Source organism: Stegostoma tigrinum, chromosome 16 (assembly GCF_030684315.1).
Source record: "Stegostoma tigrinum isolate sSteTig4 chromosome 16, sSteTig4.hap1, whole genome shotgun sequence".
In the NCBI taxonomy this organism is placed as follows: domain Eukaryota; kingdom Metazoa; phylum Chordata; class Chondrichthyes; order Orectolobiformes; family Stegostomatidae; genus Stegostoma; species Stegostoma tigrinum.
Genome location: NC_081369.1, coordinates 41,575,951 through 41,595,145, shown reverse-complemented (window position 1 = coordinate 41,595,145; position 19,195 = coordinate 41,575,951). Strand labels below are relative to the sequence as shown.

General features: G+C 45.1%; 1 protein-coding gene across 8 annotated transcripts in view; it reads left to right on the top strand.

Annotated features, from left to right (window-relative positions):
* Positions 1-19,195, top strand: part of adat1 (adenosine deaminase tRNA specific 1) — a 56,471-nt gene that overhangs the window by 31,281 nt on the left and 5,995 nt on the right. For 4 of the 8 annotated variants that reach the window (XM_048546608.1, XM_048546607.1, XM_048546613.1 and 1 more), the window contains 3 exons: positions 891-1,039; positions 2,222-2,321; positions 8,558-8,644. In XM_048546608.1, coding sequence (XP_048402565.1) covers positions 891-1,039; positions 2,222-2,321; positions 8,558-8,644 — 336 coding nt within the window. Of the gene's footprint in view, positions 1-890; positions 1,040-2,221; positions 2,322-8,557; positions 8,645-16,687; positions 16,734-19,195 lie in introns of all 8 variants that reach the window. The other 4 variants (XM_059651736.1, XM_059651735.1, XM_048546610.1 and 1 more) reach the window with 2 other exon arrangements.

Below are 19,195 nucleotides of genomic sequence, written 5' to 3'. Positions count from 1 at the left end.
GCACATAAGCATATAACTTTAGTTAATACTTTAGGGCAGTACTGAAGGAGTACAAAAACTGCACTAATAGAGGTGTAATCTTTTAGTTGAAAGGGACCAACATTTGTTCGTTTAACCAACACAAAGATTAGTCTCTGTTGTTTGGAGATCATTGTTCTATGCAAATTGGCTGCAATATTTCCTACATTATGACAGTGGCTATGCTTCAAAAATAGTCAATTGATTGAGAAGCCCTTTAAAATATTTTAAGGTCATATATCTAATATAAATTCAAGCTTTTTTTAAAAATCAGTGCAGAAATAGGTGCCATTTTCCCACCTTCTGTTATTGTTTATTACTCAGTATGAATGCTTATAAATATGTTAGGACCACATTTCTACTGATGTTTTGTATGACTTCTATAAACGTTGTAGCCAGGTAATACATACTTTAGCTTCAAAAGTGTACAAACCGTTAGGCATTTGAAAGCTACAACATGACTACATTATGTTTCATCAGCCTTCTAATAGATAGCTTAACGCCTACTTGAATGTTGAATCTGTTATAAACTGGGAAGCTCTCAACTACTAGCTGTGATTGTCATTTAGATTTGCAGAATTAGTACAACTCTCCAAAAACTTGGAATAGAGCTGAGTTTTTAAAATTTCTTCAGTAAGGAGCAACCTTATATCTTAACTATGCAAGACTGTTGCACATAGTTAACTCTCATTCTGCCGCAATGAAAGTTTGCTCATTGTTCGCTGAATTGTCATTAAAGAAATACATGAAAGCTGAGTATCATCTGCTGCTCTCAGTTTTACTATACATCAAAGTGAAGTGTTTGAGGATGTAATCATTTGAACTTTACCAAAACAAATCAAGTTACTGTTTCTTTTCCTCTTGTGTTCCAGCAGATGTCGCCACATTACATCACTCCCAAAAGAATTCAGAATTCAAGGTGTAAAGCTTCTCCAGTCACATTTGGAGTTTGTGCACAGTCGCCATTCACTACAAAGCAGCTCTGACCCCAAAAAAGAGAAAATTGTACCTTGTGCAGCAGGTAGAACACAATTTCTGAATCATTAACCTTGTTAAAAACAGCAGCATTTTTCAAAAGGCATTTGGAATAAAACTTTACTTGTGCCTTATAAACAGTAGCCAGGTTCCATCGGAGCATTCTTTCTTTGTTTTGTATTTAGTCGTATTCTACATTATGCTGCAAGAGCATCAACCTTTGACTTCACTGATAGCAGCCTGCAGAATTTTAAAGGGATTTCTTTCATTTCGATTCAGTGTTCTACTCCCAGAAAGCAAAATGAAGATTAGGAATAACAGATTAAAAGAAATAAAAGACAAAAAGAAAAACAAAAAAATTCTACAACTAACTTTTTAAGGAATTAGACTCAGCACTTCTGAAATTAAATAGCCAGAGTCAAAATGATTATTTTGAAGCAAGTATCACTTTCAAACCATTCACACCTTAATGACTCTTTATTTGCTCACCCCACTCTATTCTGCTGTTTTTCTTGGAAGAGTAGTGGCAGGTATTTCAAATTCAGGTATTGCATGCCTTTCAATGCTGATTCCATTGGCAAAGATTTTTATAATGCAACCTGTGGAAACAGGAGACAGCAACTCCTGATTTCTTCATTAAATATGGATGCCAGTAGTTGCTGCCCATGTATTCCACTATAGTGCTGTCAGCCTTTGTTTTTAACCAATGCAAAATCCAAGTCATTTTCTTCAGAATATTTGTTTCAGGTAAATACTCTTTTTACTAAAGCATTTATAAAGGAAGTTGGCTTTTAGATTATGCAGCAAAATTTAAACTTGAATTGAAATAGCGTAGTTCAAGTCTCTTAGGTGCTTTGAAATATAACAGGTTTTATGAATTCTATTTTTGAGTGTAGTCACTGTTATAACATAGGCAAACTGCTATAATTATTCCCTCTTTAAATAAAAATTGCAATTAAAAGTAATCTCTAACATAAAGGGAACAAAATTGTCGTTTCTGAGTACGGGTGTTGTTAATTGCTTCCAATTAAAGCTGATAGAACGATATTGGGCTTGTTTTCAGGTGTTCACTTTGCTGGTGAAGTGACTGAATTTACTGTGCACAATTTAACCCTTGATGTTAATAGATAGTAAATTATGTGCATGCAGTTACATTAATTACTACATTACTGTACAAAGATATTGTGATAAAATTAAGCAGAAATGCATTGTTTTTAACCTCTTACAGCAATAAGTTGGTGTGCTGTTCCACATCAGCCATTGGATGTGTCCGTAAATGGCTTTAAACAAGGTGCAACAAAAAAGATTCATGGAACACCACAAGCAAGGTACAGAATAATGCATTTTTATTCAATGAAATGATAACCCGGATCTTTTGGTCTCCCTGTTGTATGACCCAAAATGCAGGTTGGGACTCCATGGAAATTCTCATATCCTGACTCCTATGGGAATTGCCTGGTAGATCTGAGCTTCAGACAAGCAATTCCCAGGAACTCTGAAAAAGTCTCTGATTCTGATTTGGAATTAGGTGGGCAAAATCTTATGGATACAGATATAATTGTAGTACCCCCCCCCCCCCCCCCCTCTAATTAGACCTCACTGCCTCATCAAGCTCTCCCTGAAACATGGTCCCTGAACTGACTGGCTTCCTGCCTTGCCATCATCTCACTTTGCCAGCCTTTGCAGAGATCACATCTGGAGCATTGTGAGCAGTTTTGGTCTCTTTATCTGAGGATGGATGTTATGGTATGAGGCAGTGCAGTGAAGCTTTACCCCCAGACTGATTCTGGTATGGCAGTTCTGATATATGAAGAGAACCAGGTTGGTTATTAACTGTTATTTAGAAAAATGATGAGGGATCTCATTGATACTGACAACATTCCAACAAGACTAGACAGTGTAAATGTAGAAAGGACTTTCCTGATGGCCAGGGAGGGGCAGTCTAAGAATATGAGGTAAGCCATTTAGGATTGGGATGAGGAGAAATTTCTTCACCCAGAGGAGCGGTGAGCCTGCTGAGTTCTTTGCCACAAAAAGCAGTTGAGGCCAAAATGTTGAATATTTTTAAGAAAGAGTTAAATATAGTTCTTGGAGCTAAAGGGATCACAGGATATAGGGAGAAAGTAGGAGCAGGGTTCAGACATAGATTGAATAGTTCAAAATGCTGAATGGCCTACTCCTTTTCTATTCTCCACATCTTTATGTATTTATCCCATCACTTATTATGAGCACCGCCATTCCTCCATTTCCTTTTTATGCATGTTCTTCTTAAATGTCAGGTACCTTTGAATATTCAGATCCCAGTTTTGGTCACCTTTCAGCCACATCTTTATGATAGCCACCTGATAATTTTCATTTATTTATATTTGTATTATCAATTCACCTATCTTTTGAATGCTGCATGCAATCTGATAAGAATGCCTTTAATACTGCCTTTTTAACATATTCCTTTGACTGTATTTGGTATTTGCATTCATTTCCAGTGCCTTTCACTTTTGTTTACTGCTTTTCAACTTCATATTGGTTTTATTTTAACATTTATCATAGTTATGTTGACTTTCTTCTATATTTTTACACTTACTTTAAAAGTTATTTATGAATGCTGGCATTTATGAATGTACACTCTAACAAGTCATGACTTACTGGGGTGGTGCAATGGAAATCAACCCCCACTACTCTTAGAACCTTAAACTACCCAGAGTATCCACTTTACCTGACAGGTAAATACACTCATCAAGTTTCTATACTTAAAAAGAAAACAGCTATTTATTGCACAGTTTTTAAAATCAATGGTGGGAAGAAAGCTTTTGCTAACTTAACATTCCATATGCATTGCAACTGAATCAACTGACTTAATCAACCCCCTCTCCATCCATACAAACATACATACAGAGACAAAACAAGACACAAATATTACATAATAACAAAGTGTGTAGCTGAATGAACACAGCAGGCCAAGCAGCATCTCAGGAGCACAAAAGCTGACGTTTCGGACCTACTCTCTGATGAAGGGTCTAGGCCTGAAACGTCAGCTTTTGTGCTCCTGAGATGCTGCTTGGCCTGCCGTGTTCATCCAGCTTCACACTTCGTTATCTTGCATTCTCCAGCATCTGCAGTTCCCATTATCTCTGATTACAATGTTACAGGCGGGGAAAGAACAAAATGAATACTTTGTGAAGCACTGTTCTAGCACCTGTCCAGATACCGGCTGCTGATGAGTCGGTTTCCTTCAGCTACTTTATGATTCCTTTCAACTTTTTGATCAGACCACGATGTTGTGGACATACCAGTTCTCAAACTTCCATTCACCGTGCTGTTTCAGTATCTGTGAGGTATTTTCCTTTCGAGAAAGGAATTAGCAATAGCTAGCTGTTCCAGATTTTCTTTTAGCTTCACTCACTGAAGAGAGAGAGACACATTTTCTCTTTCACAGTCTGGATGTTTGTGCCGTACTGTTCAAGTACTCATACGGTAACTCACCTAGGAAGCAATGACAAGTTTGTCACTACACTGAATACTCCTGAACACACAACAGGCCCGGACTGAAAAACCAATAACTACCCATGGAGCTGAGATGTCTAATATTCTCCCTCACTGCTTAAATAAGGCAGCATTGTAGAGTCAACCGACGTTGAGTTTCTGCAACTCATTTCTTTTTAAACTGCAGACATCTTCCTTAGGTAAGGCACTCACTTACCCATTCCTTTAGTCTACAGTCCATAAATGTATTTGTCTTTGAAACCTCAAGTTAAAATGATGTAAAGTTGTTGGTTGATGCAAAAGATCTGAAGTACAAAAATTGTACGGAATTTCTTTTATGATTTATTGTTTTGAATGTTCTTTCAACTAGGATCATAGTAATGCCTGCATATGGAACAGCATGTCAAGCTGTACATTGTCTTTTTTTCTGAGCAAAATTTGTCCGCAAGAACTTAACTCTGGCTTCATTCTTTTGGGAAACCTGTCTTCTCAAAGTTGTCTAATTTAATGTCACAATTTTCAGGAACATGACCACATGTACTCCATTATGCAGTGTCATTAGCAAAATTAGATGCTGAGTCAAGGAAGATGATAGATAAAGATGAAGGTGTGACCAAGTGCTTGACCAAAGAAATGAATTTTAAGTAGGGCCAATGTTGTAGACTCGCTCACCGAGCCAATGTGTTTGATTACAGATGTTTCATCACCCTGCTAGATAACATCAGTGTGCCTCTGGTGAAACATTGCTGTTCTGTCCCGCTGATTATTTATATGCCTTGGTTAGCTGGGGTGGTTGGCATTACTTCTGGTTCTGTTTTTCAGTGGTTTGTATATCAGTCCAGATCAATGTGTTTGTTGATAGAGTTCCGGTTGGAATATCAGGCCTCTAAGAATTCCCTGGCCTGTCTCTGTTTGGCTTGTGCTAACATGGATATGTTGTCCCAGGCAAATTCGTGTCCTTTTTTGTCTGTGTGTATTGAGAATTGGTCACGTCTCTTGGTGGCTAGTTGCTGTTCGTGTATGCTTATTGTCAGTTTTCTTCCAGTTTGGTGTTTGTAATGCTTCTCACAGTCTTTGCATTGTATTTTGTATATTACGTTAGTTTTATTGGTTGTGGGTATGGGATCCTTTACATTCATCAGTAGCTGTTGCAGGGTGGTTGTTAGTTTATGGGCTACCCTGATGCCTAGGGGTCTGAGTACTCTTGTGGTCATCTTTGATGTACAGGAGGATGACTGGTATGTCTGGTCATGGTGTCTTCTTGTGGTCTGTTGCATAGATGATGGTGGATTGTGCTTTTTGGGTATCCATTCCGTTTGCTCCTGTTCTGCTTTGTGCATTTCTGGGTTGCTGCAATGTGCTGTGACCTGTTTGAATAATGTCCTGATGCAGCTCTGTTTATGGGTGTTGGGTTGGTTGCTGGAGAAATTAAGTATCTGGTCCATATGTGTGGTCTTTTAGTACACACTAGTCTGGAGTTCCCCATTGTTCTTACATTCTGCCAGTATGTCTAGGAAGGGTAGTCAGTTATTGTTCTCTTCCTGTTTTGTGAACTTCATTCCGGTGAGTGTGTTGTTTGTGTGTCAGCGGGTTTCTTCTAGTTTTGTGTATTTGATAATAATCAAGGTATCATCTAAATAGTGGACTCAGAGTTTGGGTTATACAGTGAGGAGGGCTGTTCGTTCTAACCTTTGCTTCTGCATTCAGTCCTAATATTGGGGATCCTTTTGGTGTTCTGTTGATTTGTTTGAATATATGGTTGTTGAAGGCCAAGTGTGTTGTGAGGCACAGATTCAGCAGTTTCAGGGTGTTGTCCTTGTTGACGTTATTGAGGTTGTGGGGTGCCTGCCTTCCTGATTCATCCAGTAGTGTGGCAATTATCTCTTTGGCCAGGTCGATGTTTTCAACGTTTATGGATGTAAATAGGCTGTTACATGGAAGGATATCATTCTCTCATCCTGTTCTATTCTGGTGTCCTTGATGATGTTGAGGAATTCTTGGGAGGAGTGGATGGAGTGGGTAGTGTTGTTCTCAAAAACTTGAAACACCTACGAGTGCTACATCCTCAAACTTGGCCCGCAGGTGGAAGACAAATGCCATCCGTCTGAGTGTGATTTGCAAACAACTATACTTCCTGCACAGATGCCTCAGAAAACAGGTACTACCACAAACCTTAAAGTATAAACCACTGATCATTAATCAACAGGCGCAAAAACAGTTGCACAGAACTGCTGCAGAATGATAAGGGTTACGATCAACAATGCCCACAGCTGCCTCCAAGGATATGAGTGGGAAATTGCATGCCAAAAACCTTTATACTACAATGCAACCAAGAATGGACAACCACACTGGAACAAACACATTGAACTGGACCCGACATACAAACCACTGAAAAACAGACCTGGAAGTGATGCCAACCACCTCAGCAACCCGAGGCCTGTAAAAAACATGCAGGAAAGAACACTATCACTTCACTGGAGACACACTGACGATGTTACTTAGCAGGATGACACAACATCTGCAGTCAAGCACATCGGCTCTTCAAGCAAGTCTGCAATCTCATCCACAACCCGGGCAACAATCTTCACCACACAAATTTAAGTCCTTTTAGGAGGTAGATAAAGTGATTTATTCTTGGCAGAAAAATCCTAGAGCCTACAGTATAGATCCAGAAGTTCAACTGGGTCTTTTAGAAGTTTGTAGTTAGTGCTGGTGGTTATCAAAGGGGATGAAATCCATGGTAATGTTTCAGAGTTAAGAACATATATTGAAAAGTGAAGCTTTATAGGTAGTGGAGCATAGAGACTTCATGATTCAGGTACGCAGTCTTTCATAAAGCTAAAACAATTCCTGAGCTGCAGCCAGATAAACAGGTGTAGTCAGGAAATGTGAATGGAACATATTGCTTCTCTCAGAATGACAACAAATCTGCATTCTCACCAGCCATGAAACGATTAACCAGTTGGATGGTCGGTCACCAGCTGAGCGAGATGTTCCTGACAGCTGTCAATTTTGTGCAATCAGCATCTGTCCCCTCTCAGGCTTAAGTGACTGTAGATTCTGAAATCACCGAGACTGTCTCATTGGGGCACTTGATTAGGAAGGAGAGCAGTTAAGACCCACACAGTAGAATCACAATAGATGTAGTGTAAGAAGGTAAAAGTAAAAATTTTTTGGAACAATTTTGATATGCAAAGGGCATAACTTTTTTTCTCTTTATTCTTTCATGGGTGTTGCTTGCAGGGCCAACATTTATTGTTCATTCCTTCTGAATGACTTAGTGGGGCATTTAAGAATCAGCCATATTTCTGTAGTGACCATCTCAAGTTAGTTAACATGTAGAGCAGTCTGCAGGCTGATGTAGCTACCGGCAATGCAACAAAGAACTAGGGAAACCTACAAATGTGCTAAAATACCCTAACCTGGATCTGTAACCTGAACTTCTGGTTGTCCACTTTTGGAAAATGATGGAAGTGTTTGCTGCAGCAGATGTGACATTAGTTATATGCTTTATGAAAGCATAAACTGCAAACTGACAGAAGTTGCTTAAGTCATGTGTAGACAGTAGGATACAAAAGGTAAAGAAGCTCAAAGCTGCAATGACCTTTACTACACAGGGCGAGCTGTGACAGTTTATTGTAGATCTTGATAATAAAATTGACCATTCTGTGACACCCTTCATGGAGAAACACATCTTTTCATGCATCAGCCCCCAGAGAACAAGTGATATATTGCTCTGTGCGTATGTGTTCTGTTGGGAGGTTGAAGAATTTTATTTATCCTTCCTGTCGCTTAGATTGCTCCAGTCTCCATGGCTCCTCTGCTGAAAGTAAAACTTTCAGAATTGTACCACATCAAGAGTAAATTTCTGGAAGCCCCTGTAGAATTCATAATGTTATATTTAAAATAATCTTGGATACCTTTGCAGCTAAGAGCAAGTGAAGATCCCTTGAAATACTATTAAACTTCTTTGCACTGCACTGCATTTTCTGGATTGGTAAGGAATTGGCAGTCACAACACATCTGTAGTAGCAATCAACCTGATGCTTTGTACAGAGATATAAATTTGGATCTCTATTTGCAGGTGTAAAATTTGCAAGGCAGAACTTTTCAATGAATTCAGAGACCTGTTGAACCACCTTTCTGAAGAAAACTGTCCAGTATCCCTTCGGTAAGCCTTAACTTTAACAGCAATGTGTAGAAATAGCTATAAAGTTGGTTGAAATATGAGTGCTGTCCAAGTAAATTTTGATTTGGGTGTATTCATAAAGGACTGTTAGCAAAGAAAATCATAGCCTTTATTCTTTATACAGAGATTGATAATTAAAACATTGGGACATTAAAAGATTACTTTATGTGACAATACCATACCTACCTACATTGAGATTATTATTAATGACTAAGGACAGCAGCAGTGCTAGCTTTGGGTTGTTTTTCTTTCGACTGTTAATATAAAATCTTATAAATATTATTATCTTGTTCAAGATTTAAAATGAAGTATATATTAATGTGTTTAACATTCTTAGAAAAGATTCTATATGTTTCTTTCTTAGTAGACTGTTCAAATTCGCCATCTTTACCTATACCCTCCCAGGCCTAAACACAAAAGATTGCAGATCAGGAGCTTCGGTTGACCCATTACAGCATTTCATTTCTGAAATCACAGAGTTTCTCGTAGATTAGGAATGAGACAGGCACAGTGGGCTCACACATTCAATTAGTCATTCCTATGTAACTACTTGAACAAGTTAGATTTTTCTGTATATTCATGCAAAAGTATGACTGAGCATATTTACTCATGGAACCTCAGATTTGGGGGATGAAAATGGATGTGCTGCATTAATGAAGTGCACTCTATTTAATTAGGTGTACAGTTTTATATTTGATCTATGAGTAACGTCACATTGGGAAATAATACCAACAGGAAAGCAAGAGATGGGATAGACGGGTTTAAGGCCGGATGCACACGTGATATTTTAAAAAATCATTCATGGAGTGTATGTTCCCAGATAGGCTAGAATTTTTGCCAATCCTTAATTGCCCATAAGAAGGTAAAGATGAGCTGTCTTCTTGAACTACTGGAGGTCCATATGGTCCATGCAGGTACACCAATAGTGCTGTTATGGTGGTAGTTACAAGACTTTGACGCAGCAACACTGAAGGCATGGTAACAAATTTCCTAGTTACAATCGCATGAGACTTGTTTAAGTGAACTTCCATGTGCCAGTTCTCGTATTTCTGCCACTCTTATGGCTCTAGATGGTAGAGATTGTGGGTTTAGAAAGTGCTATCCAAGGAGTTTTGACGAGTTGTTGCAGAGCATCTTGTAGATGGTACACCATGCTGCCATTGAATGTTGATGGGGGAGTGAATGTTAAGCGAGTTAGATCTGGTGCCGATCAAGTGGGCTGCTTAGTTCTGGAAGTTGTCAGGATTGAGTGCCATTGGACTTGCAGTAATCCAGGCAAGTGAAGGAAACTTCAGGGGATGGGCACATTAGAAGTGTGGAGCTTATTCAAGGAAAAGCTCCTGTGTGTTCTAGATAAGTACGTACCTGTCAGGCAGGGAGGAAGCTGTAGAGCACGGGAGCCGTGGTTTACGAAGGAGGTGGAATCTCTGGTCGAGTGGAAGAAGAAGGCGTCTTATGTTAGGATGAGATGTGAAGGCTCAGTTAGGGCACTTGAGTGTTACAAGGTAGCCAGGAAGGACCTAAAGAGAGAGCTCAGAAGGGCCAGGAGGAGACATGAGAAGTTGTTGGCGGATAGGATCAGGGTAAACCCTAAGGCTTTCTATAGGTACTTAAGGAATAAAAGAATGACGAAAGTAAGATTAGGGCCAATCAAGGATAGTAGTGGGAAGTTGTGTGTGGAGTCAGAGGAGATAGGGGAAGCACTAAATGAACATTTTTCAACAGTATTCACTCTAGAAAATGACAATGTTGTCGAGGAGAATGCTGAGATACAGGCTACTAGACTAGGTGGGATTGAGGTTCACAAGGAAGAGATATTAGAATTCCTACAGAGGGTGAAGAAAAATAAGTTCCCTGGGCCAGATGGGATTTATCCTAGGATCCTCTGGGAAGCCAGAGAGGAGATTGCCAAGCCTTTGGCATTGATCTTTAGCTCGTCATTGTCTACAGGAATAGTGCCAGACGACTGGAGGATAGCAAATGTGGATCCCCTGTTCAAGAAGGGGAGTAGAGACAACCCTGGTAATTATAGATCAGTGAGCTTTACGTCAGTTGTTGGTAAAGTGTTGGAAAAGGTTATAAGGGATAGGATTTATCATCTAGAAAAGATGAAACTGATTAGGGATAGTCAGCACGGTTTTGTGAAGGGAAGGACGTGCCTCACAAACCTTATTGAGTTCTTTGAGAAGGTGACCAAACAGGTAGATGAGAGTAAACCGGTTGGTTGATGTGGTGTATATGGATTTCAGCAAGGCATTCGATAAGGTTCCCCACAGTAGGCTATTGAACAAAATGCAGAGGAATGGAATTGTGGGAGATATAGCAGTTTGGATCGGAAATTGGCTTGCTGAAAGAAGACAGAAGGTGGAAGTTGATGGGAAATGTTCATCCTGGAGACCGGTTACTAGTGAGTTTTGAGAAGATTTGTAGCTCAGGTTGAGGTTCTGGATGTGAGTTTGCTCGCTGAGCTGGAAGGTTAGTTTTCAGACGTTTCGTCACCATTCTAGGTAACATCATCAGTGAGCCTCCGACAAAGGGCTGGTGTTACGTCCCGCTTTCTATTTATCTGGTTAGGTTTCCTTGGGTTGGTGATGTCATTTCCTGTTCTTTTTCTCAGGGGATGGTAGATGGGCTCCAAATCAATCTACCATCCCCTGAGAAAAAGAACAGGAAATGACATCACCAACGCAGGAAATGACATCACCAACCCAAGGAAACCTAACCAGATAAATAGAAAGCGGGACGTAACACCAGCGCTTCGTCGGAGGCTCACTGATGATGTTACCTAGAATGGTGACGAAACATCTGGGGACAAACCTTACAGCTCAGTGAACCAGCTTACATCTCAAACACAATAAAGACCCACTCTCTTGTGGACTGAGAGGGCGAGAGTGCAGTCTTGGAGGTGAAAGGAGGACGTCGGGTTGGCTGTGCGCCCTTGCGACCAGTGGATCTTAATGCTGGCTTCGGCCTAACGCTGGTTCAGGGGAGCAGCCAACCTGCAACGATGGCTGCGGCAAGTGCTCGTGCCCCAGGTCAGGGGGTCCGGAACACCATCCGTGTTTCCGTAAAGAAGGTGGATGAAGGTGCACCTGTGGACCGCACCTTCTTCGTGAAGAGGGTCCTGTTGGACTGTTGTGGGTTCGCTGCTGCGGACATTTACTGCCTGCAGGATTTCCCCGGAGGGGGTTTTTACGATGTGACCTTCCGGAGTGCCAAGCTTTGCGAGCGCTTCCTGGAGGTTTTCAAGGAGAAAGGAGGTGAGGGCCCCCTCTCTGTATTGACCGCTGTCCCACTGTTTGTGATGCCAGCACAGAGGAGCCGTATGGTGACTGTACACATGTACAACCCGCATGTGCCAGCAGTTGATATCCTGACCTTCCTCGGAAGGTATGTGAAGGTGGAAGGGGACCTAACTGACATGGTGGACCCCTTTGGCATCTGGACGAGTAAGAGGCAGGTCAAGGTGACGCTGAGGATGGGCGCAGACGGGAATGTCGCACACCCACCGTCCAGCTTCGCGATCGGCGGGAGCAGGGGCTACCTGACCTATGCAGGGCAACCTAAAGTCTGCCATGCCTGTGGTAGGTCAGGTCACATGGCGGCCGACTGCAAAGCCACCATCTGCAGGAACTGCAGGGAGGAGGGACACCTTGCAAAGGATTGCCCACGAGAGAGAAGCTGCAACCTTTGCGGGGAAGCGGGCCACTTCTATAGGGCATGCCCGCGGCGGGGTACCACCTACGCCCAGGTCGCCGGCAGGGGAAATGCGGGGCCAGCCCCCCCGGAGGAGAGGAAGGCACCAGGACCCAGCAAGGACCCCACTAATGTGCAGGAGGGCCAGGCCGTGCAGGAGGGCCCAGCCCTGCAGGATGGGCCCGAGGCCAGCAAAGCACCCCTGCAGGCTCCATTCCCCCCCGACAACCCGGAGCCAATGGAGGCGGCGACAGGCGACCCAGGGGAGTGGACTACAGTCCGGAAAGCGAGGAGGAAGGTGCGTCGACGGGCCCAGGAACCGCAACAATCAGGAGGGAAGAGACAGCTACAGGGGGGCTATAAGAGCTCCTCTGACGAGGAGGATTCGGAGAGGGCCCACCCGAAGCAGAAGTTAAAGGTCTCGAGGGGGAAGGAAAGCAGCACCCCGCTTCCAGGTGACGGGAGGCGTCCTGAGGCTCACTCCGACACCCAGTCAAGTGCCGCTGGAGCACTGGAGGGCCCCCCGGAACTTCCAGGCGGGAAGGAGGAAACAGCACATCCCCAGCCTGATCCGGAGCCGGACCCTCCTGCCTCCGCACCCCTGACGTGGGGATGCCACCCGGAAGGCAGCACAGACGGTTTCCTGAGCCCAGAGAGCGTCCAGCAGTTAGCCCGGGCAATGGGCATGAAGGGACAGATGGAGGGGCTGGACCTTGGACCTGGGGAGGGTACTGCGGTCACTGCCCACAATGGGGGTACGAATTGCGAGCATTAATGTGCGCAGCGTCAAGTCAACCGCGAGATGTGTGTCCACGTTGGCCTACCTGACCACCATCAAGGCGGACCTCCTGTTTCTGCAGGAGTGCGGGATACCGCACCTCGGCAGGTACGGGAAATGGTCCGGCGCCTGGACCTGTGGGCCTTCGATCTGGTCGGGGGGTAACGACTGTCGCTCCTCGGGCCTGGCTATTCTGCTGCGGGGGCACAACTTCACCATCTCTCAAGTTCAGGAGGTGGTGGGGGGGCGCCTCCTAGTGGCTGACATCACCTACAGGAATGCTCCCCTGAGGCTGATCAACGTGTACGCCCCAGTGGTACGGAGTGAGCGGTTGGACGTCCTGCAGCGGCTTCCACCCCTGCTGGCTACGTCCAGGCCGGTCATCCTAGGCGGAGACTTCAACTGCATCATTGATGCAGATGGAAGATCCGGCGTGGGGACAGCGGGTGGGGGGATTCAACTGGACGTCACGTCCAGATTCCTGATGGGCACGGTGAAGGACGCCAAGCTGCTCGACGTCTTCAGCACCCCTGCAGACGGAGCGCAGCAGAGGTACACCTGGTCGCGGCCAGACGGGTCTATCCGCTCAAGGATAGACTTCCTGTTTGTGTCACGGACGTTCTCGGTCAGGTCCACTGGTGTCGAGCCGGTGTTCTTCTCTGACCACTGCCTCCTGTTGGCCGACTGTCACTTACAGGACGGCCAGCCGGGCGGCAAGGGGACGTGGAAGCTCAACACGACTCTGTTGACCCCAGAGAACGTCGAGGAGCTTAAGAGGGAGTACACCGGTTGGAGAACCGTGAAACCCCTCTTTGAGTCTCCAGGCGACTGGTGGGAGACGGTGAAGGAGAACATCAAGAGGTTCTTTGTCCTCAAGGGTGTTCAGAAGGCAAGAGAGAGGCGGGGAAAGCTGTCGCGACTCCAGAAAAGGGTGCAGAACCTGCTCCTTCTGCAGTTGATGGGGGTCGATGTCACGGAGGACCTCCGCGAGGTGAGGGGCCAGCAAGCCTCGCTCTTCGCCGCGGAGGCCTCCAGGATAATCTTCCGGTCCAGGGTCCGCTGTGTGGAGCAGGACGAGACGTGCTCGCGTTTCTTCTTTCAGAAGGTGCACAAAGAGAGCTCTGTGCTTAGCCGGCTGAAGGAGGACGACGGCTCGGTGACGTCGTCTCGGCCCGACGTTTTGAGGATCAGCAGATCCTTCTATGCCGGACTGTACGACACGAAGCCCACGGACAGCACGGCCTCCGAGTCGTTCCTGTCGTCTATCACGGAGGTCTTAGACGACGGCACGAGGGAGTGGCTGGACCGGCCGATATCCCTGGACGAGCTGGCCAGAGCCTTGCAGAGGAATAGGACTCCCGGAAGCGATGGCTTACCGGTCGAGCTGTATTCTGCTCTGTGGGGCCTGGTCGGCCAGGACCTGCTGGAGGTGTACGATAGTGCGCTTTGGGCAGGGGAAATGTGCAAGTCCATGAGGAAGGGCATCATCACCCTCATTTACAAGAGGAAGGGGGAGAGGGAAGAAATTAAGAATTGGCGTCCCATTTCACTTTTGAACGTGGACTACAAAATCCTGGCCAAGGTCATTGCCAACCGGGTCAGGTCTGTCCTGGAGTCGGTGATTCACCCTGACCAAACCTGTGCTGTGCCGGGCAGGAAGATCGCTGAGAGCCTCGCGCTCATCAGGGATACGATCGCCTACGTACAGGACAGGCGGGTGGACACCTGCCTCGTCAGCCTGGACCAGGAGAAGGCCTTCGACAGGGTCTCTCATGCTTACATGAGGGACGTCCTCTCCAAATTGGGGTTCGGGGAGGGCATCCGCAATTGGATCCGGCTGCTCTACGCCAACATCGTTAGCGCAGTCTCGATCAACGGGTGGGAATCAGACAGTTTTCCTGTTAGATCTGGAGTCAGGCAGGGCTGCCCGCTCTCTCCTGCCTTGTTCGTGTGCTGTGTGGAGCCCTTCGCCGCCTCCATCAGGAAGGACGTGAGCCTGAAGGGCGTGACTATCCCAGGCAGCGGAGGCCTTCAGGTCAAGACCTCCCTGTACATGGATGATGTCGCCGTCTTCTGCACCGATCGTCGGTCGGTGAGTAGGCTGTTGGACATCTGCGGCCAGTTTGAACTGGCCTCGGGTGCCAAAGTCAATAGGGGTAAGAGCGAGGTCATGTTCTTCGGGAACTGGGACGACCGCTCCTTCAGCCCCTTCACCGTCAGGACAGACTACCTGAAGGTGCTGGGTGTTTGGTTTGGTGGAGCTGGGGCATGCACTAAGACTTGGGAGGAGCGTATCTCCAAATTTAAGCAGAAGCTGGGCAGGTGGACGCTCCGGTCCCTCTCCATCGCGGGTAAGAACCTGGTTGTCAGGTGCGAGGGGCTTTCGGTACTGTTGTATGTGGCGCAGGCCTGGCCTATTACCTGGACCTGCGCCGCTGCGGTCACCCGGGCCATCTTCCACTTCATTTGGGGGTCGAGGATGGACCGGGTCCGCAGAGATACCATGTACAAAGACCTGGGAAATGGGGGAAAGGGCGTACCGAACGCCACCCTCACCCTGACGGCTACCTTTGTGTGTGGCTGCATCAAGCTGTGCGTAGACCCTCAGTACGCAAACACCAAGTGTCACTACTTACTGAGGTTCTACCTGTCCCCGGTGTTGCGAAGGATGGGCCTGGCCTCGTTGCCGCGGAACGCTCCGAGTAGTTGGACCGTTCCGTACCACCTGTCCTTCGTGGAGAAATTTTTGAAAGGAAACACCTTTGACCACAAGGCCGTCAGGCAGTGGTCAGCACGTAGTATCCTCGCGACCCTTCGGGAAAAGGAGAGGGTGGATCCCGTCGTGTGGTTCCCCACGCAGACTGCCAAAGTCGTTTGGCAGAATGCCTCATCGCCAGAACTTTCAAACAAGCACAAGGACATTGCTTGGCTGGCGGTGAGAGGGGCTCTGCCAGTGAGATCCTTTATGCATGCCCGGAATCTCTGCACCACCGCACGCTGCCCTCGAGGTGGCTGCGGGGGGGACGAGACTGTCAATCACCTCCTTCTGGAGTGTGCCTATGCGCAGGAGGTCTGGAGGGGGATGCAGTGGTATTTGTCGAGGTTCGTCCCGAGCAGCTCCGTGACGCGGGACTCCGTGCTCTACGGGCTGTTTCCGGGGACGCACACCGAGACCAACATCAACTGCGCCTGGAGGACCATCAATGCGGTGAAAGACGCTCTTTGGTCTGCCCGCAACTTGCTGGTCTGCCAGCTGAAAGAACTGACCCCGACCGAGTGTTGCAGACTGGCGCACTCCAAGGTCCAGGGCTACGTGCTGAGGGACGCGCTAAAGCTTGGGGCAGCCGCCGCCAAGGCGCGGTGGGGAAAGACCACCGTATGAGCCCCCTCGTCCAGAAAAGGGAAAAGAATCCTATCTGGTAACTGGGCCCAGCTGGCGCCTTCCCCAACTGGTCAGGGGGCCAACTGGGACTGTGCGGGGTGACGACTGCCGGGGCGGTTTCTTTGCTTTGTTTTCTTTTTTCTCTGTTTTGTTTTTTTTTTCCCTTTAGTTGGTGTACGTACCCCCGGGTAACCCGGAGTGGCTTGCATGACTGGGTAGGTGTATAAATGTTTTATTTTTTGTACATTCTATGAATAAAGTATATTTTTTCAAATAAAAAAAAAGGTGACGAAATGTCTGAAAACTAACCTTCCAGCTCAGCGAGCAAACTCACATCCAGGACCAGTTACTAGTGGTGTACCACAAGGGTCGGTGTTGGGTCCACTGCTGTTTGTCATTTTTATAAATGACCTTGATGAGGGCGTAGAAGGATGGGTTAGTAAATTTGCAGACGACACTAAGGTCGGTGGAGTTGTGGATAGTGACGAAGGATGCTGTAGGTTGCAGAGAGAAATAGATAAGCTGCAGAGCTGGGCTGAGAGGTGGCAAATGGAGTTTAATGCAGACAAGTGTGAGGTGTTGCACTTTGGTAGGAGTAACCGGAAGGCAAAGTACTGGGCTAATGGTAAGATTCTTAGTAGTGTAGATGAACAGAGAGATCTCGGCGTCCATGTACACAGATCCTTGAAAGTTGCCACCCAGGTTGACAGGGCTGTTAAGAGGGCATACAATGTTTTAGTTTTTATTAATAGAGGGATCGAGTTCCGGAACCAAGAGGTTATGCTGCAGCTGTACAAAACTCTGGTGCAGCTGCACTTGGAGTATTGTGTACAGTTCTGGTCACCGCATTATAAGAAGGATGTGAAAGCTTTGGAAAGGGTGCAGAGGAGATTTACTAGGATGTTGCCTGATATGGAGGGAAAGTCTTACGAGGAAAGGCTGAGGGACTTGAGGCTGTTTTCATTAGAGAGAAGGTTGAGAGGTGACTTAATTGAAACAAATAAAATAATCAGAGGGTTAGAGAGGGTGGATAGGGAGAGCCTTTTTCCTAGAATGGTGACGGCGAGCACGAGGGGGCATAGTTTTAAATTGAGGGATGAAAGATATAGGACAGATGTCAGAGGTAGTTTCTTTACTCAGAGTAGTAAGGGAATGGAACGCTTTGCCTGCAATGGTAGTAGATTCGCCAACTTTAGGTACATTTAAGGCATTGGATAAGCATATGGACATACATGGAATAGTGTAGGTTAGATGGGCTTGAGATCGGTATGACAGGTCGGCACAACATCGAGGGCCGAAGGGCCCGTACTGTGCTGTAATGTTCTGTGTTCTACTACACTCCTGACCTATGCTGTGTGGCAGACAGACTTTGAGAAATCAGGTGGTGAGTTACTTGCCACAGAATTCCAAGACTGTGACCTGCTTTTGTAACCACAGCATTTATATCCCCTTCCACTTATCAACCCAGATTAAATCACATAACTGGGGCTTAGAGGGCTTTTAAACTAAGTAGAAGATGGAAGATCTCTGCGAGGGCAAATGTACATCTACAATACAACAAGAATTAGCATATTGCAGGGCAGCTATTTAGGCAGTGATACCCAGAGAGGACAGGAAGGGACTAAGTGGACAAACATTAACAAAGAAAAACATCAAATAGGATCAAAAGGAGACAAGAAAATGGTAAAAAGGCAAAATTAATGACTCTTTAATATGCATAGCATTTGGAACAACATTAACAAATCAGTCATACAAATGGAGGGTAATGCATATGATCTTATAGACAATACAGAGACATGGTTACAAGTAGATTAAAAGTATGAACTGCATATTTAGAACTATGTCCAGAAGGACAGATGAAGGAAAGGATGGTAGAGTAGCTTTGTCAGAACTGACGGCAGTACAATAGTGAGAAATTGGAAGATATAGAATCCTTTCACAAGAAGAAGAACTAAGAAATGAAAAGGGAAAGAAGATACTGGTGCAAGAAGACTGGAGGCCCTCTAACAATAGCTATGTTGTAAGCTAGAGAATATATCAGAAGATAATAAGGACATATAAATAAGGCAGTATTGAGAGTATCTTTAATTTTCATGTAGATTGGGAAAAGCAAATTAGCAAAGCTAGCCACAAGGGAGAATTCATAAAATATTTTTGTGACAGTTTCCAAGAATGATGTGTCATGGATCCAACCAGGGATCAGATCATTTTGGATCTGGTAATCTATAAAAAGGAGTAAATATAATAAATGATTTCAGAGGAAAAGATCCTGTCGGAAACAGTGACTGTGACACAGTAGAATTTAGCGTTCAGTTTGAAAGTGAAAAATGTGGGTCAGAAACAACTGTGCTGAACTTAAGTAAGGGTAATTACAATGGAATGAAGGTAGTGATGGCTGGCGTAGTCTGGGAAAAGAGTTTAGCAGAAGAGGCAATTCATGAACAATTGCAGGCATTTAAAAAAACAAACAAACAGTCATGGGTCACAACAAAGATAAATTGCAGTGAGGAAGAAAGATTCAATTCAACCATGGTTAACTAAGGAAGTTGAGGATAATATCAAATTGAAAGAAAAACCATGCAATATGGCAACTTTAAAAACCAACAGAAAGTGATTAAGAAAAATGAGAGAAAATAAATATTGAGAGCAAACTAGCCAGTTTATTTTAGAAAAGTAA